Genomic DNA, 25,167 nt, shown 5'->3' on the forward strand with positions numbered 1-25,167 from the left:
AGCAGAGCAGCAGAGCAGCATCTATCATCGCACACGCCCTGCAGACTCCATTAAATCACAAATCAGCAGGTCATTCATGAAGCAGGGCCTCGAGGGAACGCACCATCAGGGAGTCAGCCGTTTTCACCCTGCGCTGTTCCTGCTGACGTCCACGACATTTACAGATCAACATTCAAATCGACGGGAGCACATCTTACAGTACAATTTGACCAATTCAAAATAATAATAATAATAAAAAAATAATAAATCAGTACAAAAAGAAAAGAAAGAAAGAAATTGACAGATTGTCAGATCGATGATCAGTACTGGATTTTAAAGATATCCTGAAATGTGTTATCGCATGAGATACAGAATCTGATCAGATGCTTGGTTTAAAACACACGCACGTACGCACACACACACACACACACACACACACACACACACACACACACACACACACACACACACACACACACAGTCCTGTACAGGCATAGAACTGAGGACTATGAATGGTCACAGTGGAAGTGAGGACCACCCTTTCTGCAATGTTTAGAGAACAAAGAGTACCACACATCACCTTTAGATGGCTCCCTAAGTCCATTTACCACCTCAGATTCCTATAAAAACACTGAGAAAAAAAAAATCACCTCTAAAAGTTTTACTCCACCAATCTGAGGACTTGCCCAGGGGGCGCTGTTCAGTCCGATTCAACTTTGATTAAATTAAACTATCTCATGTCTTTTCTTTCAGTGACTAATGGTGTTTTTATGCTTTTATGTAAAGAAATACGATAATAAAGAAGAAATGAAAAATATGCAATAATCAGTCTGGCTTTGTTTGAAGACATTAGTAAATGATGTTAAAAAGATAAATGTGCCCCTTCATCTGACAAGCATGCACTGTACATCAGCACCATTACTGTGTGATTACTGCCCTTTATATTCAAAATACTTAAACAGTTAAATAAATTCCAAGAAATGCCAGTGAACAGAACAATATTTATTGTTTTTTAACATTAATCATGACTGAAATTCTTCAATACTCCAGAGAGACAGAGGTGGGGCATCTTCTTCATCCCGCTTACCATACTACAACAGCAAATAAAGTAGTGTAATTACAAAAAATAAAGATTAGGCCAGTTGGAACCCATTTTTCCTCTTACGAAAAACTGCAAAAATGCTCTTTACATTATTTTTTCACTTCTTTCCCTCTGAGAAGTAGGATATAAATAAAGAAAAAACCCACCTGAAAAAAAAAAAGGTTTGCATAAAGACTCACTATCATCTCTGTGAGTGTTAGATCATTTTAAATTTATATTAAACATAGGTCTCAATTTGTAAACAAGGAAAAATTAAAAGAAACACCTAGGATATAGTTGAGGTTGAGTTGACAAAATTAAATAAGATATATAAAATATAAAAATTTCCCTCAAATAATTGGGTGTTAAATGTCAACGACATCCCCCAAAACTCTCTCGACTGTGTCAGAATAAAACTAAAGTATTCCTGTAAATAAACAGGAAGGAAACCTGAACATTAAATTGTAACATTTACCGTTTAAAATTAGGTGCCTTTTGTTCTTATGATTCAGTTTCCGTCAAAATTGGCTGATTAGTTCCAAAAAAGTGGGACATTAAAGTCAAAAATATAATTCTAAGCAAGATTCACTATCTTGTAAGCAAATTTGGATTGCATTTTTTTAGTCTTTAAGTCCAAAACATAAACTTTCTTTGGGAACCTAGAACACAAACTCTGACTGTTTTTTTTAACAGAAAATGGGACCAAAGAGTACATTGAATTTAAATTTGGAGCAGAATTTACCTCCTTTTTTGCAAAAATTAAGCATTTTGAACTGAAAAAACTTTTTTTACAAAGAAATCTTTACTTTCTAAATTCAAACTCTCATGAATGAGAGAACATATATGTGTTCTATTTGCATGTATGCGTACTTGCCTTGATCTGGATACGTGTGTGTGTACCTCAATACTTCAGTTTACGTGAAGCAGATTTACGGTTTAGAGTTACAATTCTGTTATGTACAAAGTTTTTCACATCTTTCCAGGAACGCTGATGCAGGACCTTCTCCTTGCTCACGCAGTCTGCGCAGTCCTCTTTGCCAGGAACTCTGCGCTCCTCAATGTAATGTCCAAGACATTTCTGGACAGCCTCTTTTTCGCCTTCACTCCATGGTCGCCTTACTTTCTCTTCTGGTAACTCTAAAAATGACAAAGACAAAGCAGATTCTGTATGATTTAAACACAGATGAGCAGGTAGACTTCCTCCTGGCTTGGTTCATGCACAGCAGAGATAGTCCGAGAACCAGCTGCTTCTCAGTAAGACTGCTCCAGGGGTACCCAAATTCGGTCCTGGAGGGCCAGAGTCCTGCATGTTTTAGCTCCTCCCAGTTGCAGCAGCACACCTGATTGCAATGAGGGGCTTGTTATTGAGCTTTTTCACAACCTTGGTGATGACATCATCATTAGATTCAGGTATACTGCAGCAGGAAGAGAACTAAAACTTGCAGGACACCAGCCCTCCAGGACCAAACTTGGGCACCCCTGGCTCAGCAAATCTGAAAGAACTCACCTTTTCTTCTCTTCTTTTGGGAAATGTTCTCCACCAAGGTGGTGTCTGGACTTTGATCTACAACAGTAACAGATCAACATTAGTGCTTTTTAGTTCATGAAACTTCAAGTAATAAATCACTCTTTAGAGATCACTTAGCAATACTTCCAAAATGAGAACCTAAACCCCAGAGTGTTGTTGAATAATATTTCAAGGTTATTTTTAAATGTTTCAAGAAATAAAATGTCATTAACATTAAATTATGTTTTACAGGGTAAAACGGATGAAGGCCAACTTTGACCAATTATAGATTTAAAAATCACATCAGTGGAATAATCAGTGGGTTTGGTTTGGTTTTACCATTCAGATTTAACATCCTGTATAATGTTGAGCGCTACTCAAGTACCTTACACTGTATTAGGTTGGGCTTAATGTAAGTACTGGCCATCTGACTTACTTTGTATTACTTTGTATTATGTAGAAGCATCGACAAACAGTCAGTTGCACTGGTTTTATGAGTGCAGTTCATAGGAATGAACTGGAACTTAGCTGCCTACAAAAATTACAATACATTTTTACTTTTACCAGTGTATGAGTCATTTTAAAACCAATTGTTCTTACTCTTACAATTGTCTTAATTCTTGGCTGTTCACTACCATCTGAAGATCTCTGCCTTTGTTCTCACTGTGTTCTCTGAGTGAACTTTACATCCCATCTGATCCTGGATCTGCTTGCTTAGCTACACAATAGAAGCCTTCTCTGTTTTCAATCAAACTGCTCCTCTGCTTGTAGCTTCTCATCTACACATTTCATAAAAACGAAATGAGAGACTAGGTAAGGAGGGAACAGTGAGGACTGTAGTGAATATTTGTCTTCTACATGATGTGATATGATATAATTTGGTTGCTCCTTTCACAGATGCAGGAGGTTTTGTTAATTTGCTAAATTTCAAAATTCACGTTCCTTAACTAAAATTAATAAAAATAGAATTTTATCTCATCAAAACTCAATCATCTAATAATTTTCATAATGTTTAACTGACCTTCCTGTTTGGATGTCCCATCCTCACTGGTGGAACCAGGCACTTCTTTGCAGGACGATTGGTTGGAACATCCGTCTGGTAAACAAGGAAGAACTGACAGTGAGTGTTTACATACCCAAATGATCTTCAGATAAACTTCATAGAGGAGGGTTTTTTGGTGGACATTAGTGTATTCACAGCATTTTCTCATTTTCTGTCCCATATGTAAACAGGACAGTTAATATATACATACTTACGTACATCACCTTCAGCTACATAGTGAGATTCCCTTTAAAACTTAAGTTTGAGTCTCGGGCTCACTTGTCAGACTTGTTTAAATATATAAAGACAGTGGCATAATAAAAGATTAGCTGACTGATTGTTTTGAATGTTGATATTTTCCAATTCCTTTTAAATTTGACCCTTTTGGATGAATATAATACATTCTTCCCATCTATTAATTAATCTATAATAGAAGCTCCAATATAGACATGTTAAAATGGAACAAAACCTAATTCTTAGACACATACCCTCAACCATTCTTCTTTTACGTTCATTTTTTGCTTCAGCCTCGGAGGATGTGGGATTTTCACCTGTGGAAGATAAAGAAAGGTCAAAGAGTAATGTTCAGTTGTTAAAAAGAATCCTGATATACAAAAACTCATTTGATCAATTGATATAGCAAACTAAACAAGGTTGTAAAAAATCTACTCAAGATTACCATAGAAAAGCCTGACTAAACAGTATCAGTTACAGTGAATACATACCACAGACAACCACATCTATTGTGTTGAGGTTCTTCCCTTTCAAGGTCCCAGTGCCTTGCTCCATGGCAAACAAAAGTTTGCTTATTTTGGCGATTTGGAATGTTTTGTCCGTCTGTCTGTAAAAGTCACGGTGAACTCGGATGTCATGTCCCATGAACGTGGCGACCTGCTCCAGCTCTTGTTCACTAAGATCCAGGAGTTGGCACAGTGTGGCAACCTGTTTTCGTAGTTTGGTGGATCTCAGGAGTTCAGGGTTTTCTGCTTTGCTTTCCTTTGCATATTTTCGCAGACAGTCACATCCACGTATGTTTGTCAGTGCGCCAGGTCTTGCAAAGAGATGAGGGTTTTCTGCAGGTATGCCAACTTCAGCCCTACTTTTAATCAACAAGTCAATGGATTCCTTCATTCGCTCTGTGAAGAAGACAGGGACCTTCTTTCCTCTTTTCCCCCGGATTTCAATCCGAGTTAATAGCTTGCTAAGCTCCTTTTCCAAGGGAGAAAGGGTTTCAAATATGTCCTCATTAATGGGACTTTTACTTGCAGTCCTGTAGAAGTCAAGGCTCATGCGTGATGCTTCACCTTCCCTTCGCTTGTTAAAGATAATGACTTGGGCCAGAACACTCTCATTTAACAATTTGTATGCTGTTAAACTTGCCCGTTCGGTCAGTTCCTTCCTTGCTTCATCTTCTACCATTCTCAGGTGGTCCCTGAGAACAACCACGTTTTTGGTGAGGGGGATGTCATCCTCTTTATTCCATCTTTTTTCCTGGATGGTTTGGTGAGCGCTGACGGAAACTTCATTTTTCCAGTTTCTTTCAAAAAGTTCCAGAAATTTTTTGGCCCGACTCTCTCCCAGGTCATCATCGTTCATGATTTTCTGTCCAATCAGGACCTCCACAGCCCCTTTTAGGCAGAATCCGATTTTGACAGCTGAGGATGGTTTTCCATACTCATTTTTACCTGGACTAAATTCTGTGCATTTCTTTGTCACGTTGACAACCAACTGAAATTTGGATGGTGTGCATAAATCTTCCAGATTTTTTACTGTCTTGTCCATTTTTTTAGCAACCAGCATGAATCGGCCGAGCTCCCTCAATCGTTGTGCAATGTACTGGTGTCTGGACTTCATACGCCCATGTTTTGCAAATAACGATTCACCGTAGTTGCAAATTAATGGGTCACTCCTGATGTGAAAGGACACATCATCCTGTCGCATGTTATTGATGACTGTCTGACATCCACTGGAGGAAGTCGCTATTGGTAGCAGGCGTGCAGCGCTGCTCTGTACTTTTCTTCTTGTGTTTGTGTTGTCTTCTGTCACAGGGAACTCTCTGCGTCCGCATTTGGAGTTGTGTTTCCATAGGTCTTTTTTTTTGAACATTGCAAGACAAGAAGTACATGGAAGATAATCCTCCACCGAGGCCTCTTCAGAGGGCTGCTTCCACGTGATCAGTTGTCCTTTGCCTTTTTTTATGACTTCACTATTGTGCTTGAAATCCCCTTTGTTTCTTATTTTTTCAAGTAGTGTCTTTCTATCATGTGATTTCGAAGGAAAGCTGAAGGCATAAGCTACATCTTTGAATTCCATGTGCTTTGACTGCAAATGTCTTGCCATCTTGGCCTTTGGCTGAGAGCAGTAAAGACAGTAATGTTTTTTGTCCCATACTCGTTTTTTGTCTTTCCTTTGGGTACACGTTTTTACAGTCATAGTTGTCTCTTCAACCGTTTGTTGTTTGTTTTTTCTGTGAATATACGTTTTGGTGTTTTTCTTTTTCTTGATCATGCACTTGCCTCTTTGTTCTTTTTTATTTGAGTCTGAACCGAAGTCATTCTCACTGGAAGTGTTTCTCAGCAGTGAAGCACTTTCTTCATTGCTGGATTCACTTGAAGAGGGACAGTAGTTGGGGTCTTCGTCATTGCTGGCTGTTTCAGATACAATGGACTCCACCTCTTCATTGCTTGTGTCCAACTGCAGGCAAAAGCATAATTTATATCAGAACAAGTCGTGACATTCACTGTCAAATCCAATTTGAATTATTTTAATATAACAATTTATCAGAACTTTTTGAATCCGTTTAATATAATCTGGAAGAAGCAAGATACTCAACGTTAACAAAGTCTGCCTTTATAAAAACAAACAAAAAAACATACATGTCACACATCTAAAAAGACATGGAATCTGAAAAATACTGTAAAGTGACTTTGAATACCCCAAAATGCCTTTTATCATTAAAATGCATGATTATTATTTTTTTGGTTACTTCTGTCCATATTAGTGTCTTCCCCCAAAGTATTTCCCCCCCACTATAATTAAAATAAATGTCTAACAGACAACATAACAGACATTATTCCAACAGATATATTCTTCGACTAGAAGACCTTAAATAATCAATGAGTCGCTCTGAGTTGTTACAAAAAGTGAACTGTTACACTTGTTGAATCATCTATTTTGGAAAAATCTTTTGAATATCAATCATGACTTTAAAATTAAAAAAATCTTGCCGACACGTTATCTTGGTAAATTCATATTCACACTTTTTCTGCCATCTTCCTACAAAAGCTAAACTCTGAGATTTCAGTGTGCCTGACCCAAACCTTGGGAAAGAGCCACTAATCACAATAACCTGTTGGTCCAGAGACCTACTGACCCCCTACAGGACTCGAGCTCCTGACCTGTGCTCTCCCTGCTTTAAGCTACTTCAGCGGAGGACAAAGTCAGTGGACAGTGGCGATCAGAAAGACATCAGACAGAAATCAGAGACATCAGAGAGACATCAGAGAGAGAGAGAGACAGAGATCAGAGAGAAATCAGAGACATCAGAGAGAGATCATAGAAACATCAGCGAGAAAGAGAGATCAGAGAGACATTAGAGAGAAATCAGAGAGAGAGAGAGATCAGAGTGTAATCAGAGTATTTTTGACTCTGATGTGTGGAGGGACATACCTGTGATGGCCTCATCGCTGCTGCTTCCTCCACCTAAAGACAAGCATGAAAAGGTACAATTTATCTTTTCAGCCAGTGCAACAGGCCGAAATATACCCCCAGCCAGAATATATCCGGGGTACATTCTGGCTTAGGCCACTTTATACCCGGGGGTATATTCTGGCCCAGGCCAGTTTATTCCTCCAGGTATATTTTGGGCTATTTCATCCCCATCCAGGCTAGAATCAACCTTCCCAGCTGACATACCACAATGTTTGAAAAAATGCATCTACACTTATAGAACACTTTTGATTTATTAATTTATTTATTTTGTTTTTTAGGTTGATCTTCCAGTAATAAGATGATGGGTGTTAAATGGTTCTGGGTACATTCTTCAAATTTATCTTAATTTGATAATATATTTTCATATTTGACATATTTTGAAAATCTCATACTTCCTATGCCTTTTGTATAAACATCTGCTTTTAATGAAGCAAGACAAATAACATTTTACTCTTATCCAGTCATGAAATATAAACTTATTTCCTTTCATTCATGACAAACTAACAGTTGTTTGTACCATTTATTTAATATATTATTCAGCCAGTACAGTATATATAAAAATTAACAACATTTTATTTGAAACAGTTTCATTACGAACAGAAAATAGGCTATATTTATGGGTTTACTGTTACAATGGAACAGTTATTAAAAAGTAGGCCTTATGAAATTGACCTGTGCAAAATGCACATTGAAATGTAGATGTAATACATGTTAGAAGAAATCATTCTATAAGGACAGTGATTCATCTTTAGGACGTATGGGTTTACTTATGATCTCCACCATTACACATACATGTATTACACTAATTAGGATGAAATTAAGTTTTCTTCTCTTTTTTAAAAGGTCAATGTGTGGTATCTGGATTCTGGATTAAGCCATTAATGATGCACATAATCTGATGTTGTTTTTGGTACAGACATAATGAGGAGGATGGGTGAGTTGTAAAACAAACTGTAATAGCTTATTTCCTACTGTTTAAAACAATGCAGTTATAAATCTTTGATATAATGTAATATCATTTATATTAAATTACAAGTCAAGTTGGATGGATTACATGCCAGTGGTGCATTGGTTACATGTCCAGCTACATCAAATGTAGAATCCTGAGAACTATTTCTATTAAAAAATAAATAAATAAAATATATATATATATATATAATTTATACTAAAAAAGCTTCTTTGTTAATGCAGTTTTTTTCTATACATATATTATTATTATTATTATTATTATTATTATTATTATTATTATAAGGATAAGAACTTATTTAATCACAATGATGACAATAGTAATAGTGATAATACAAAAGAATATTACACAATAACAGATTTGTACTAGTAATTTCAACACGGGGAACACGGGTATAGTTTGTCCTGAAAGGTCAGAGTCTGGCCTTGGCCATAGCAACCCCTAGATATACTCTGACCTCGGTTGATTCTTACCCTGGGGTATAATCTGGGCCAAATTATAGTATATATTGGCTGAATAATCTCTCAATTAAACAGTGAAAGCAACTGTTAGTTTGTAATGAACAAAAGAAAATTAGCTCATATTTCATAATTCAATAAAAGTACAATGGTGTCTTGTTTCATGGAAAACAAATATTTATACAATGGCTTTGAAGCAAACAGTTTTCAAAATATATAATATCTGACAATATATTACAAAATTTTATATACTACCATATTACCAAGAACATTTAACACCCATTTTATTCTTGGAAGAAAAAAAATATATAAAAAAAATGTATATTGTGTTATTCACAATACAAGAAATGAATAACAATATTCAATACATGTAGATGCTTCTTTCGGTAACATTGTGGTATATGAGCTGGGTAAGTTGATTCTGGCCTGGATGTGGGATGAAATAACCCAAAATATACATAGAGGCATAAAGTGTGTATCAAGTGAATAAATACTAGTTTAACCCCGATGTCACGGTCTAGCTATTCCCCCAGTCTAGGTCTTCCCCTTGATCACTACGCATGCGTGGAATTTGATATGAACTACAGCCAGTCTAGGAAGTCCCCACGAACAACTTCTCATAAAGAAATTGGATTTTACTATGAAGTACCACAATTGGAAATTAATTTAAGGTATTTATGAAAGCTGTCACTGTCAAGGTTGATGTATATTGCATATGAAATAATTAAAATCATTGCACGAGCTTATATTTGGCCCCAGCAAAGCAATAAAATATTTGGGAGTCAACAAATTTTTGGTAAGAATACCAAAACATTGCACAACCTGCAAGTTTTACAGGCGAACAATAAAATAATCCACAGTAAACAAAATAGATTAAATAAATATAGAATGCAATCTGAATAACATATTTCAAAATAAATACATTTGAATTAATCATATCTTAATCACCTGAGTGGCACATAATATTTGTATTGTTATTTATCTCCAACTAAAAATAAATAAGAGGATAAAACAACGTGTCCACTGCAACCTTTCAATTAATAAATTTGTAAAAAAAAACTGTGGCTGATAACAGATTGCTGCAGTGAAATTCTTTAAAAATATATCTTGTAAACATCACATAATAATTATTTACTACATTTTACAATGAGCTGTAAAGCATATTTAACATTTTAATGACTGACCTAAACCATTGTTACATGTATCTTATACATTGTTGTCTTATATGAAAAAAAAAAGAAAAAAAAAAAGCATGAGATTCAAATGTAATCCTCTCTAAATAAGGGCAAAAGCAGTGTTTTTCAGTGCAGATAACATCTAAACAATTACAAGCTTTTCTCTTCAAAACTTAAAAATTGTCTACATAAATTGTAGTTTGTAGTTGAAAAGTCTCTTTTAAATTAATATAAATTGTTGTGAGCAAATAATGTTAATGTAAGAGTTTTAAAATGAGTTGTGGTGAAGATATGAGAGTAAAACTGGGTCTTACCTGCACTGCCGCACCTCCAGAAAATCTCTCTTCACACTGTCTGTGGTGGAGTCGAAGTCTTTCCATCCTTCTCTTGAATCTCTGCAGGTGTCGGTTCTCCATTTCTTCCTCTCTGCTCTCTTTCTCCATGTCCATTCTCAGTTTGCTCTGGTCTGCTATGATAGTGGCAGTGAGCCACTGCAGGTGCAGGTCACTGAAGGTGCACATTTGCATGTCTGATTGGTGCTGGCCTCTGATTGGTGGAGCCGGTGCAGAAAGATACAATGTTTCAGTCTGCAGGCTCATGCAGCAGAGGCCTGCAGAAACTCTCCTCTAGTGAGAGGCAGAAAGCTTTCAGTTTAAACTGTCCTCTATCCATACTGTGGATGAATACATGTATGTTCTTTCTTTCTTTCTTTATAATAAGTTTGATCATGTAAAGCACTTTGAGCTGCTTTATGAAAGTGCTCTAAAAATAAAGTTTGATTGTTTGAGGTAGTGAAATTACAGTATTTACACACTTTGATAAATGAGATAATCCTACATAAAATGTTTAAATTAAAGGAAAAAACGTAGTAACATGGTACAAGCAGTTAAGAAGAGGATATAAGTTCCTCATGCATTCTTCAGCAGGCAGGCCTCACCCATCCCCCCCCCAACCACTTCACATGGGTCACACCTGGCACTCTTTCACTGTGTGCATCTCAATGAAATAGAAAACATTAACAGCCAGACAGGTCATTTTTGTTTCTGTAGCACATGCAGAGACATGTAGCTACTGTAAAGATAACTAGTACATCATGAAATATTTCATAATGATATTTAGAATTATACATTTTATTTGGCGGCACCTTCTATATACCTCAAGACACTAAAGGTGTAGAGAAAGGCAATCGTTAGAAAGCAAAACAGGTTGGGAGTATGAAAGAAGTCAGTCAGATAAGGAGTGATGTTCTGGAAAGCCTTGAATGTGTCCAAAAGGAAGATGAAGTGCATGTAGAAATTAACTCTGAGCCAGTGGAGCTGCTCTAAGGTGAGCTGATATGGAAGAGAAGCCAGTTCTAGTGATACAGTCAAACAGCTTCCAGCTCTGAGTCTGAGGCCTTCACAGGCAGGAGAGCTGAGGATGAAGCTAGACTCACTCTGGCCTGTAGAAGGTAGATGTACTGTGAGAGAGGGAGGCTGAGGATGAAGAGAAGGATGGAGAGAAGGAAGGTAGATGTAGTGAGAAAGAGAGGATGAAGAGAAGGGAGGTAGATGAAGTGAGAGAGACAGGAGGACAGGCAGGTTATTGGTGTGAGGAAGAGGAGACAGAAGGAGGAGGTAGATGGAGATTAGAGACAGAAGGAGGAGATAGATGGAGATCAGAGATAGAAGGAAGAGACAAAGAGAAGGAGGAGATAGATGTAGGAGATCAGAGACAGAAGGAGACCGACAAAGAGGAGACAGAGGGAGGAGATAGATGGAGATCACAAACAGGAGGAGACAGGAGGAGACACAAAGAGACCGACAGAAGGAGGAGATAGATGGAGATCAGAAACAGGAGGAGACACAAAGAGACCGACAGAAAGAGGAGACAGAAGGAGGAGATAGATGGAGATCAGAGATAGAAGGAAGAGACTGACAGAAGGAGGAGATAGATGTAGGAGATCAGAGACAGAAGGAGACCGACAGAAAGAGGAGACAGAAGGAGGAGATAGATGGAGATCAGAAACAGGAGGAGACACAAAGAGACCGACAGAAAGAGGAGACAGAAGGAGGAGATAGATGGAGATCAGTGACAGAAGGAGGAGACTGACAGAAGGAGACAGAGGGAAGAGACAGAGACAAGTTCAGTTGCCTCAAGCCTCAGTTGAACAGACTGAAAGGCAGTATTATTTTTGCTGCTGAAACCAGTTTAAGTCGCAGCAGCTCCGTTTCACTGGACAGTGTAAGGCAGCCAGATGTCATTTGGATGGTCAATCTTTTAAAAAAGACAGGTGGAAAAACAGCGCACACCTTACTGAAAGCTGTCTAACTTATGTGTACAGTAGAACCTCTTACGAGGAACCCTGTAAGAACAGATAGTTGAGCACAGAGAGATTTTAACTGTTAACGTACCTTAATGAGGGACAGCCTCTCACAGCACGGAGCTGCTGTGACGTTTACTACGGTCAAACATGAGGCCCGTGCACCAAAACGGGCCGCAAAAAGCTCTAATCCAGAACCCGGGAAACCACCAAGAAAAGGTGGTTATATAGCATTTATAGCATTTATTAAATTTCTTTACATTTCACCATGTTTTGTGCAGAATGTTTCATCAGTTAACACTGCTTGGACTGTGATTTAAAAAGAAACAAAAAACTAAGCCCTTACGTAGCAGATTTGCCTTTTGTTTAAAAAAATATGTCTCGGTGAATAGTTTAATAAAGTGACATGTTTTTGTTGTTTATCTTCACGCACAAGGTTGTCACATTTTCAACACTATTCACAGTGAGGATTGATCCCATCTAAGGAGGCTTTTCCACCAGAAAGAACCAGGTGCTAGTTCTGAGCCAGGGCCAGACTTAGCACCAGTTCTTTGTCTTTCCACTGCCAAAGCCCCGGTCAAACAGGGGCTAAACTGGTGCTAAGCCGGCCCCACATCGTTGCTGGGCCAGAGCGGAGGCAGACACATCATCAGGTGGGGGCGGCGTTATCGCTACCTACGAGCCTGAAGAAACGCTGAACTGACTTTCAGTGAACATGGAGCCACAGAGTGGTTATAGAGAAAAAAATGTAAACAACGCGTGGGAACGATATAATAAGTCAGTCCCTGAAGTTAATAATACGAGGGAACGAGATAATTTAATCTGCAATCGCGGAGCCGCGGCTCTCGAGAGCATTGCCATGCTCCTCCGCTGTCAGTCAGCTACGTCAGATATGATTTAGAAGCAGTTTTTCATTATAGGTTTTTTCAGGCTTTTCATGGTAACATTATTGTAACTAACTTCACTTCCAAGTCTTGTACTGAGTTATGACCGCAGGCTGAGGTCTGCATGAGGCTGCATTGCGCTCCGCTACGAGACACTCCATTATTATTTTCTAACCCACAGAACTTTATAATGAAGCCGGTTCATCAGCAACTAAAAAACAAACTACATACTACTGTAAATGGCTTCATGTGAAAGAGAACTTTAATCAGAGTGTTTACATAGGTTGCCATTGGAAACGGCTGTAGAGGAGCATCCTATCATTCTACACCTCCATTCCTCCATGTTGAATCACTTGATTCAGACATGTCCAGAAATAAAGTGAAAGGAGCAGAAATTCACTATGGAATGTTGGAATGGTGAAAAATAAGACCCAAGCTCATACACGCGTTATTTAAATAATTTTTTTTTTTTTTCAATGTCCACTCCGTGACTCCAGATTAAAACAAGACGGACGTGAAAAAACAGCAATAGAGACACGAAAGACGGAATGTTTTCTGGCTCTTTGGTGCATCAGAGGTTCAGGTCAGACTAGATGGAGCGACCCGGACAAAACCGATGAATCCAGTCCGTCTCCTGGTTCCTGGATGAGCGCCGTCAGTGCAAAATTGGTGAAATCAGTGACGTATCACGTTTTGGAGTGACGCAATGACGCGGCTCTCACTTGGCTCCGTTAACGGTGGAAAGAGAACCGGTTCTTTGGCGGTGCTCATTTAAAAACTGGCTCTGGCACCGGCCCTGAACTAGAACCTGGTTCTTTTTGGTGGAAAAGCCCTATAAGAATAGGTCAGTATAATGAAATTTCTCTAATTATGTGGTCGTGAAAATATTGTTTTTTTCTCTCATAAGGTTTACTCTTGATCTCATCTGGACTTGGACTTGGTACTCAGACCTTGTGAACTTCGACTTCACTTGGACTTGGACCTTTGTGACTCGGACTTGACAAGCCCCGAATTAGACTTGTCTTGGACTCGGTAAAGGTGGAATTGACTACAGCCCTGCTGTTCACTGGTCCAGTGATGGACAGAAACCCAAGACATGACCCAGTCTTCTGCCTGGAGACCACCAGGCTGCTAGATGATCATTCACTCCACTGTCCAGTCAGAGGGAGATATGACCTGACTGCCAGTTACTCCTCTGATTACCAGAGCTCCCAGGATGTTACTACTCTGTATAGATACACTGGATTACTGCCCTGTAGCTACTCTAATCAGGAGAGCCACATTTTCTTTCATCTTTTTTTAAACAATAGAATTATTATTGAATTGCAATTAAAAAAAGAAAACCAGATTAATTATCTGCCAAACACTGTCCTCCACATGTCATATCTAAGTGATGTAATTGTATTGTTTGAGAAACAAAGAAAATTTGTTCCATTCACTTAATGTTAAAACTAGGGATGTCCTGATCCGATATCTACCGATCGGATCGGGGCCGATATTGGTGATTTGTGACTGATTGGGAATCGGCAAATCCAGCCGATTACCACGCCGATCTAAAAAAACAAACAAAAAAACTTTTTCATGTCAGCTGGCATAAAGCAGGCCCCCTTTGCGAACTTCCGTAAACTGCCGTTAGCCGCCTAAAACCGTTGAGTAGATAAAATGTCAGCAGTCTGGAGGTATTTTAAGGTTGACAATGAAACTAGTCCAGCGGCCAGTTGTACTATTTGCTTCACCACAGTCCCGAGAGGTGGAGCACCAGAGCTTCGTTTAACAACTAATTTGATAAGAAAATCTAAATAGTAAACATGTTGTGGAGTACGCTCAGCAAAGACCATCATCCGTGGAAAAAAGATGACGGAATGGCCCCCTCTCCTCCCCCCACCGTGGTCCACTACGTCCCCTTGTAACCACAACAATCAGGGACTAGAAGCTCTGGTGGAGCTGCAGAAGCTAGAAGCAGGCAGAGCTATAACACTAGAGTTATAAATAGTGGTTTATGTACTTCTAAATTTCTATGTGGTCTGTCTTCTTCTGTGTTCTTGTTGTGTTTGGTGAGTCACAGCACCCCTAAAGGCAATTGGGAATTGGGTTCTTCCGATTGGTTTTACTGAATATTGTTTATGTTGTAGTTTTTTATATTGACTGGGTTTCATTTTTTATTTTTTTTTATTTGCCACAAAATCCAGGTGAAGTTGTTTAAGTTAACATAATTAAGAGATACAAGACTGCAGAGTGTAACTGGGTTTTTGTTGTTATGACTGAATAAAGTTTAAATAAGTTCTTAAGTTAGTCTGAGAAGAATTTTGATTCAATAAGTGAGTTTTACAATACGTTCTAGCTAAACAAAGCTTCTGCCAATAGTGCTTTTAGCTTCAGACATCTTAGTCGCTCCAAAAAATAGAGTATCTTTGGAATAGCAATGTAAGTATCGGATCGGGAAAGTATCGGTATCGGCCGATACTCAATTCTGAAAAATCAGATCGGTATCGGGGGCAAAAAAGTGTGATCGGGACATCCCTAGTTAAAACATGTGGAACAGGGCCTGTCCCAGCACACCTCAATCCATCCTATCTTTCAACCGGATGAGGAGGAAAATACCCCTGTTCTCAGGAGGAAATCAGCAGTTCTAAAATAGTTTAGATTTTGGACATGTAGTGAGGATGGGCTGAATTAACCTGATGCATGTCCAGAATTATTGCTTTGTTTTAGTACTATATAATCATGAATAATATTATTAATGAACCGCTTTGCTTTAGTTTCCTTCACTATCTCTCAATCAACCTTTATGTTTCCTGTCAGCCTGCGAGTGGTCAGAGTTTGAAATGGAGACTTTCAATTGGCCAGAGAAATGAAGTCCCGCCCTTCCCAGTGAAGTCAAGTTGAGACCTGGCACTGGGGGAAGATGAACAGATGAGAGAAGTAATTATTTTCAGAGAGTTAAGAGAGCACATTGATCAGAAACACACAGTGAACCTCCTGAAGGTTCCAGGGAGGCTAAGGGCTCGACTGAGGACTGAAGATGGGACTTTATTATTTTAATCCAAGCCACGGTACCATGGTAAGTTAGCAGCTCATGCTAACACATGCTAATGCTGCTGGCAGGCTCGTGGCAGCTCTCAGTTAGTGTGTCCTGCTGAATGTGGAGGAGTAATAGATATTTAATGTACTTCCACATACATAAGCAGGTTAAAATGATTGTTTTTGCTGCCATTTTATAGTTATTTATTTATTTGCATACTTTTCCCTGTGATATACCTTTGCACTGTTACTGTCTTCATTTGATTAACATTTAATGCGTTTAAAATGACCTCTTGGTGATTCTGAAAGTGTGAAGGTTTTTTTCAATATAACTACAGTGTGATATTTATAAGGGAAACGACACATGTGATAAATGGTTTGAAATGCAAAGTTATGATTTAATTACTTGTAATTTACAATGGATTAAATTCTCTGACAAAATTAAAGATTGAAAAAGCCACTATTTCACAAGGTGAAATGTTAAGAGTTTTGATTTACAGTTCAGATTACTTAATTAATTAATTTGCTTCCTGTGTATAATAGTGTATTATTGTGATTATCATTAGAACCATATGAAATTAAAATTGTATATTAATAACACTGTCTTTATACAGGCAAGGGTTTTGAGATACTCTGGAATAGATTTGGATTCTCAATGATGAGGGACAGGATGACCCACCCATGAGTCAGAGCCCAGAGGAACCCCTTCATCCTTCCACTACCTCAGTACTACAGAGTGGTAGGACTGCACAACACCACCTCCACCTGACTGTTGACACTTCAGTGACCTTTGACCTGACCATGACAACCTTTCTGACTGAACTGAACCCAACAAAACTAAACTGAACTTTTATAAGCACAGAAAAGAAACATTGAGTTTGTACACTCCTGGAACAATAGCATGTATTCTGTTTAGATTTTGTATTTTGTTAAATATCAGCTGGGATAGGCTCCAGTTTAGACCTGACTCTGAATTAAATAAGCAGCAGATGGATTTTGTGAGACATTGAAGTAACTGGCTCTTTAATTTGCATATACATTTTTTGGTACTTTCTTGGTGTGTTTCTTTCAAAGAAAAGAAATTAAATTGTCAAAATAATCAATTTGATATGTAATTGTGATGTAACGTCCAATACATAACTCATATCCATTAAAATATGTGTAAACATGCTTTGCTGGAAAAGTCCAAACCACTCATTACACATTACAACTCTAAAACATTTGTACAGTAGCAACTGGGCTGAGTTTTGTGAATGATGCATTATTTTTACAATTAATAGGTTTTATAAAGTCCTAGTTTGACTCCCAGTAAGTCAAATATCAGGAGACAGTTTGAACTATTTAGTGAGCATTACGTCTTGAAGTTGTGTGTATTTATCTATTATTTATATAACTGTGTACATTTTTGTCCTTCTGAAAAAAATGCTTCGTCATTATATATTTTTACTGTATATGGAGGCATTCAGTACTCATAGTAGGCAGCAAGTTTGAGTATAATAATTGACTTCTATTTTTTATTTTTTATATTTTTCAAGTAAACAGTGGCTTTTGCATATGCAAAATGTATTACTGTGATCTAGTAATATAATTCCATCTCACATCAGCAATAACAATGAAAAAAAATTAAGATATACAAATCCTGAAAATTACCTAACGATTTATATTTTATAGTATCTCATAACACTTTGAAATTGTCCATCTTCAATCCATCTGATGATATATATCCATGCTGCAATAAATCTGGAATTTTCAGTAGGGGGCGATAGGGAGTAGAAGTGTGTGTACCGAAAATACACACACTACAAACACTTGATGAAAAATTTTCTCAGTTTTCCACTTTTTTGGGGACTTCGCTCAAACTTTGAGGGAAGCCTAAAAACAGCCTCTGGAGGCCTTTGCAGTGAAAATAAAGTGAGGACCCACCAAAATGTCCTCACTTCCCCAAATGTCCTCACTCAGAAGGTTGTTTGAACTCGAAAGTCCTCACAAGTATAGCGGTACAGACACACACACACACACACACACACACACACACACACAGAATTGTTTCTTAGAGCCGTTACTATAATATTACAGGCATGTTTGGGAGAGTTACCTTGAAAATGTAATCTGTTACAACTACAAGTTACCTGTTGAAACATGTTAATCAGTAATTTACTCTGAATACCACAACATGAAAGTCATGCACGGGATTACTTTGAGTTACTTTTGGATTACTTTAATACCAAACATGTAAATTAAGACAAAAGAGTAAAGGTGTCACTTGCTCTGTGTTTTTCTCTCAGGAAACATTTAACTTGAACAGACACTGAAAACCCAAAGTATTCTGAAATCCGGTGTCACGATGTTGAATTTAAAGGAGAGAAAATGAAACCATGTGTTTCTAAATGAGTTTTCTGATTGAAGGCTGCTCAACCAAAAAGAAGGACTGAACCTCATCAGGTACACAGTTAAAGCTGGAAGCCGCGTCACCCTGCTCCTCTCACCCTGGCTGGCCATCGATTGGAAGCATGTCCCCCAGGTGGCGCTGTGACCGATTGTGTATTTTCGCCTGTGGCTGTGATGAGGGTTGATTTTGATGATACATGTAAAGTTTCATGCTGAGTGGAGCATGTACAGGCTGATTGTGCAGCACTTCCTGTCCATCCTCCAGGTGGCGCTCTCACCTTTGTATCCCCACCAATTTCAAGGATCATATCACAAAGTTTGGGGCCATTTTACGTGAAAATATAATGCGTTAAATGTTGTGTTGCCAACAGGTGGCACTATGTCTCTAAATGGTTGTTGGCTTATGGATTTAATCAAACATGTTAAGTTTTAGGCCGATTGCACCATGTAGAGCAGAGCAGCACATCACTTCCTGTTTCATGGCGAGCAATCACATTTTGAGGGGGGTTGCCATGGCCACACCTTTTTAGCCAAATTGTAGATCTCTTGGATTTACCTTTTTCAACACGAAAATTTCCCAGTTAACGCCAAAGGGCGGACTTCCTGTTTGGTTGAGAGGATGACTGTCATGATCTTCTTGTGTGTCCTGATGTGCTTCATATCTCCACCAATCTCAAAGATGATATCACAAAGTTTGTGGCCATGGTATGTGAAAATACATTTCCTGAAACTTCCTCTCACCAACACGTGGCACCATTAATTTTACAGAATGTATGAGTGTGGATGTCTTCAGCCTGGACTCGGTGTCCAGCATATCAACGTTCAAGTTCGTTGTGTCTTGTACAGCTGAGATATAAACACTTTTATTTCTATGCTGAAACATCGAAACCGCAATGCAAAGGATTATGGGACGTATTGGCTGAGTGAGACCATTTCCTTCATGTATAAGCGTGCTCATCACTCTGATGACCAGATTCAGTCTTCATGTAAACAGGACAGTCAGACCTCTGAGTCAGACACTTTTCAGTCAGATTGATTAAAGCAGTGACGTTGTGAAGTCAGATAGTGACTGAAGGAAAGATATTCTCGGTGGAGCATGAACACGGCACGGGTTTGTTGAAGCTGGTCAACTTGTTTGGTGCGTGATGGTAGCCGTGTGCTGACTTCAGTCAAGTGATCACATCTTTTTACCGAGCTTTGTTCTGTCAGTTCATTTGTAAGGACTCACTGTGGCCGCTTCTTTTTTAGCATCTCAGTAGTGAGAAGGGCAGGATGGTGTTTGGGAGGAATGTGGTCGTGTTTGTATCTCTGTGTCTGTTTCTCAGTGTTCTGAATAGTTTGCATCTTGTTGTCAGCGGGCGTCAGGTGTGGACTCATCTCAGATCAGAGCTGTGCAGAATATATACTGCTGCCGTGTAACATATGGAAACATGGAGGCAGATGGCTGTGAGGCCGTTGTGGCTGTGTGAGCTGCTTCCGCCACAGAAACTAACGCAGCGCTGCACCATCATGCAGTCTGCTGATAACAAGAAGCACAAGGATCATCTCTGGAGATGCAACGTGTCCAGAGAAATGGACATTTGGTAGATTGTTCCAGAGACGATAGCAGCATTACTTTTCCTGCGTTTTGTTACACTTCTTCCAACTTTTGTCTTCAAACTCAATGAGTTTTTTGGTTGTTTTTTTTCATGAAATGGTGAAATATCTCATTTTAAACATCTGACATGTTTTTCATTTTCTACTGCAGATAAAATATGGAAATCTGCAAAAATGTTTGATACACGTAAAACCATGTCCTTGTCTTATAATGCTGATCATGTCCCTGTTAGACATTTTTCTCTTTTCCTTCTCAGCCTTGGTTTTGACTGAGAAAAGGACTGACTGGATGCTACAGTTACATATTTGCTTTCCAGTCCGTTAACTTCTGTTAGCAGCAGGTTGTGGCGAGTCGCTGGAGCATTAAGTTGTGGCAGTAAACAGACGCAGTTCAGGTAAAATCAGACATGTAAGAACATCACACCATTATTATTTTACATCTTAGGGATGAAAAGGCCTCCAAAGATCCTGAACATGAGTCAGTATTGATGAGACTTCTCAGGATGACAGGAAGTTAATGATGGTCTGTTCCTGCTCCGGCGTTCCGTCACTCATCAGGTTTCACCTGAAAGAACTGACCTGTGTCGTCTCACTTTCTGATTAAACCACCAAGAACGGGACGTCGTCCTGAATGTTTGGCATCATCACCAAGACAGAAGAAGAGAGGACGAGATTCTGACACATTGAAACTCCAACTTTCCTCTTCCTCTTCCTCTTCCTCATCTCCTGTTTCCTCCCCCTCTCTTCTGCCTCCAGCACTGGCTGACTGAGCTGGAGATCTTTGCCATGATCTTCGCGGCTGCAGTGCACGACTACGAGCACACGGGGACCACAAACAACTTCCACATTCAGACGAGGTACTGGACGGCTGAATCAAAAATGCATGGCGCTGACTCACTGGATCGATGCTTCGCTCGACAGAGAGCTTTCTGTTCGCTCAATGGTCGCCTGCATGAGCTCCAAACCACATGTCCTTGAGTGAAGCCTCTCTGTTCTGGCTAATGAGACCTCCCCCTGGAGAAAATGACCGATCACATCATTAAAAACTACCACTTCCTTTGTGACCGACAGTCCTCAGCCGACTGGTCCTCGTGGTCGTCAGTCCAACTTTCAATCTGTTCACAGCTGGAGAATCAATGTTAATATCTCTTTATTATGTATTTAAAACTCAGTAAAACAAAAGAATGAGCTGCCTTTCACTGCAGCTGAGAAATGTTGATTTTCCAAAGTATCCTCGTTGTAAGAAAATCTGGATTAAATCCAAATAAACAAAAGTCTCAGAGGAAAATGTACTTTCACTGCCAACCTGCTGCTTTACCTGCAGCGTCGACACGATACTGATAATCCTTCATAGTCTTCAACTGACATTCAGAAATGTAATATAATGAACAGTAAGTAAATCTTGGTCTTCTATGTTCAGCGTAAAAGCTTAGATGAGTTGTTTGCTTTAGTCTTTTATTCTCAAATTTATATTATTAATATTGTCCAAGTAAAAACTATTTCTCATACTACAAAGCAAAATAAAAACTGAAACGATGCTATATAAAGGTTTATTTAGATCTCATATATATAAGAAAAATAATGTCAAACCATATTTTTGGATTTCATTTTGTTGGATTTCTAACATCAAAGCTCCAGAGACAAATACCTGCAGACAACAGGACACAGAGATATTCTGAACTGTGGACTCAGAGAAGAGGAGGAGGATTACTGATGGAGGAAGACTGAAACTGACCTGGTTCACTTCCTGTGACATGTTGTAGAGAGCGAGTGTATCCGTGATTAAAATCATTATTTTGTGTGAAACTCTTGAACAGATTGTTAGAAAACATGATTGTTGCACAAAAAGAAAACATTTAGACTAGAAATGACTTTTCTTCCTAAGTGACCTTTCACAGTGAAGAAAGCAACAGGAAGCCTGTGTGGTTTTTAAAATGACGATCCTGTTTTCTGTTGGACTGACAGGTCAGACACAGCCATCCTCTACAATGACCGCTCAGTGTTGGAGAGCCATCACGTCAGCGCGGCTTATCGCCTGCTGCAGGACGACGACGAGATGAACATCCTCTACAACCTGTCCAAGGACGACTGGAGGTCAGTGAGGATGAAAGAGCCTGAGGGACGGCAAGACATGTGAAAATATCACGTGAGACACGCTGATACACACATGGAGGCAAACTGAAACACAGCGAGACACGTCGGCAGGTTGAGTGAAACCTGCGGCTCCTGAAAAAAGAAATGGATTAGTAGATTTGTTGCTGCAGTGATGCAGTCATTGTACCGGACCGTGAGAGAGGAGCTGAGAATCAAAGCTCTCAGTCTACCTGGCGCTCTCCCTCCACCCTCACCATGAACCGGTCCTGAGGCTGAAAGCAGGGTGCTGGTCCTCACCAGAAACTCAAGCTGCTCTTCCACACTGAGGACCAGCTGAGGACCAGCTGAGGACGTTCTGATCAGGACGCCCCCTGGTGGTCTCCCATTAGAGGTTTACCAGAGACGTCCCCCCAGGAGGGAACCCTGAGGTCAGTGCAGGACCCCCTGGAAACTTGATGTCTGTTGTTAGATATGGGAGTAGGTCAGGGTGCTCCACAGGAGCTGGGAGAACTCCTGGGTGGATTAATGTTTGGGAAGTTCATGAAGTGGAATCACATTCACCAGCTTTGTCATCAAGCCAACAGCAGACTTTCCAGTCATACAGCCAGCGTTGTGCAGTGGAGGAGCAGAAGCCTGAAACAGGAACACCAAACACTTTAGTGTGTGCCGGGACGGGGCGGGGAGGGTTTTAGTGCGTCTCTACGGAGAAAAGTTGTGGATGCTAGCTAAAAAAAAAAAAACTTAACTAAAGGTTAAAATTATTCGTCACCCCTCCATTGGGATACCGAGCGCGATGGAAGGAGATCTATAAGGAGAAGCAACAGCACAGTCGTCTGCTGATCGGTAGTGATGATCGTCACTCTTAACAAGCCTGTGATATTTAGATAGCTCTGCCGTAAACCCTCCCATAATTATTGTGGGAGGGCTTACGGGAGGGGCAGGGTGGCTTTAGTGTGTCCTCACTGACAACTGCAAACATTGTGTGGATATCTACAAACATCCACACCGCTCTGAGACGTACTGCGCAGGGAAGACAGAAGACATCTGTCCCTTCCTGCTACTTGTCCTTTCACTCTGTGCTACAAGGTTTTGGTTGCTTTCATCAATTGGGTGTTAAAGAAGTCGTCATCCAGTATCCAATCTCCCTTAAATTGCCTTTGAATCAATTCTTAAAATTTATTTGGATAAGAATTCAGAGATGGAGCTCGTTCTGACCCTTTTTCAGACTGGAACTCTCTCTGACGAGATTACACGGAAGATTTTGACTTTACAGGTTTTAGGCGCGTGTTGATTGGCCGCAGGAGCGGGCAGTCGTGGATAATATAGCAGTTCTTTGCGCACATAAAAACTAAAGATAGAAAGGGATCGTGGAGCCATCTACAAAGATCCGTGCTGCAGGGCAACACATCCTAGAGATTTAAAATTAAATACAGGGTCATTTGTAAATCACATGGGGATCAACATTTACACTAGTCACGTTAGCAGCTAACGCTAGCTGGTATTATCCCAAATTAGTGAAACTTTCAGGCACAAAATGTAAAACACAGACCTTAAGAGTATAAATTTAACAGAGGTGAGTTTGTGATATTAGTCTCCTGTGTTGAACACCGGAGCACAATCAAAATGTCACGTTTTGGGGTGCGCCCCCTTGTGGGCATTCTGGTTTGAAAAAAGAGCCCAAGCGAAACCTCAGCCACTATCCAACTCCAGGTTTTCAGACACGTTTCACCTGAACTTTAATATCCATGTTTCAACAAGGAAAAATGTGATTTCCAGCCCCTTCAGCTTCATCTTGATTAAAAAACACAAGCCAGTAAACAGTGTGTGTGTTGGTGAAATGGTGAAATGCACTCTTTATTCTCTAAAGCGTCACGCTGCTCCTTCACCTGGATTCACCTACTTCTGAATGTGTGGTCTTTATGGGCTTGAGGTGATTTTCTGTCTGTCCTGTGTCCTGCAGGGAGCTTCGGGCTCTGGTGGTGGAGATGGTGCTGGCCACAGACATGTCCTGTCACTTCCAACAAGTCAAGACCATGAAGAACTTTCTACAACAACCTGAAGGGTCAGCTTGTCTCCTTAAACGCTGTCATCATGGTCATTAACCCCAGTAAACTGCAGCCCCTTAACCTCAATATCATCTACTGTTTTCATGCTCAGAAAGGGATTTTCACTTGTTTCATAAGCTGGGATCATTCTCTCACACACACAGTACCCACCCAGTAGAAAATGCTTTAAAAGATGTTGAGAAGACGCCTTTGCCTTCCAAAATTAGGTTAAAAAGTGAAAGATGAAAAGCCATCAATTCAGGTCGTTGAGAAGACGTCTCTGCTAAGACGTCTCTTTCTGGTATAAAAATGAAACAATGACTTTTTCATCCCTCCATCCAACTTCTCCACTGCTTATCTTGTTCAGGGTCGCAGGGCACTGGAGCCGATCCCAGCGTACGATAGGGCAGGAGGAGACACCTGGACAGGGGGGCAGTTTATCACAGGACACACTGTCACACCAAGGGGCAATTTAGGGTCATTAATTAACCTCACATGAATGTTACTGGACTGAGGGAGGAAAGACACGCACACACTGGGAGGACATGTAGAGTCCACACAGAAAGACCCCAGTCTGTTATATGATCATATAATCATTATGTAGATCTGATTTAATACAAGGACAGTCGTCAATTCAAGCTGTAGATTTTGAACTTTGACTCTGAATGAGACAATTCACAAAAAAGCGCTGATAACAGATTTATTTATGTATACAAAAGCATAACGTCTAAATCACGTCAGTTGTTTGGTGGGTAGCATTTGTGTTGTTCAAAAAATATATTATGTGAAAATAGAATAAGCATTTCACTCCCATTACGCACCAACAGCAGGTTACACACTGATACTCTCTGATGTTTATACTGAAATCAGTATATAGACTGAACACATCTAAATGTTAGGAGAAGAGAAAGAGATGA

The 25,167-nt window shown here is 39.5% G+C and overlaps 1 protein-coding gene across 1 annotated transcript in view; it reads left to right on the plus strand.

Moving 5' to 3' along the window:
* The window catches only part of LOC308106486 (uncharacterized protein), a gene marked incomplete at its 5' end in the record, with an annotated part of 238,865 nt that overhangs the window by 86,416 nt on the left and 127,282 nt on the right, over positions 1-25,167 (plus strand). Inside the window, 2 exons of the mRNA XM_080458265.1 lie at positions 20,868-20,968; positions 22,077-22,209. Coding sequence (XP_080314391.1) covers positions 20,868-20,968; positions 22,077-22,209 — 234 coding nt within the window. The remainder of the gene's footprint in view (positions 1-20,867; positions 20,969-22,076; positions 22,210-25,167) is intronic.

This window comes from Lipophrys pholis (genome assembly GCF_963383615.2).
Source record: "Lipophrys pholis genome assembly, chromosome: 1".
Classification (NCBI taxonomy): Eukaryota; Metazoa; Chordata; class Actinopteri; order Blenniiformes; family Blenniidae; genus Lipophrys; species Lipophrys pholis.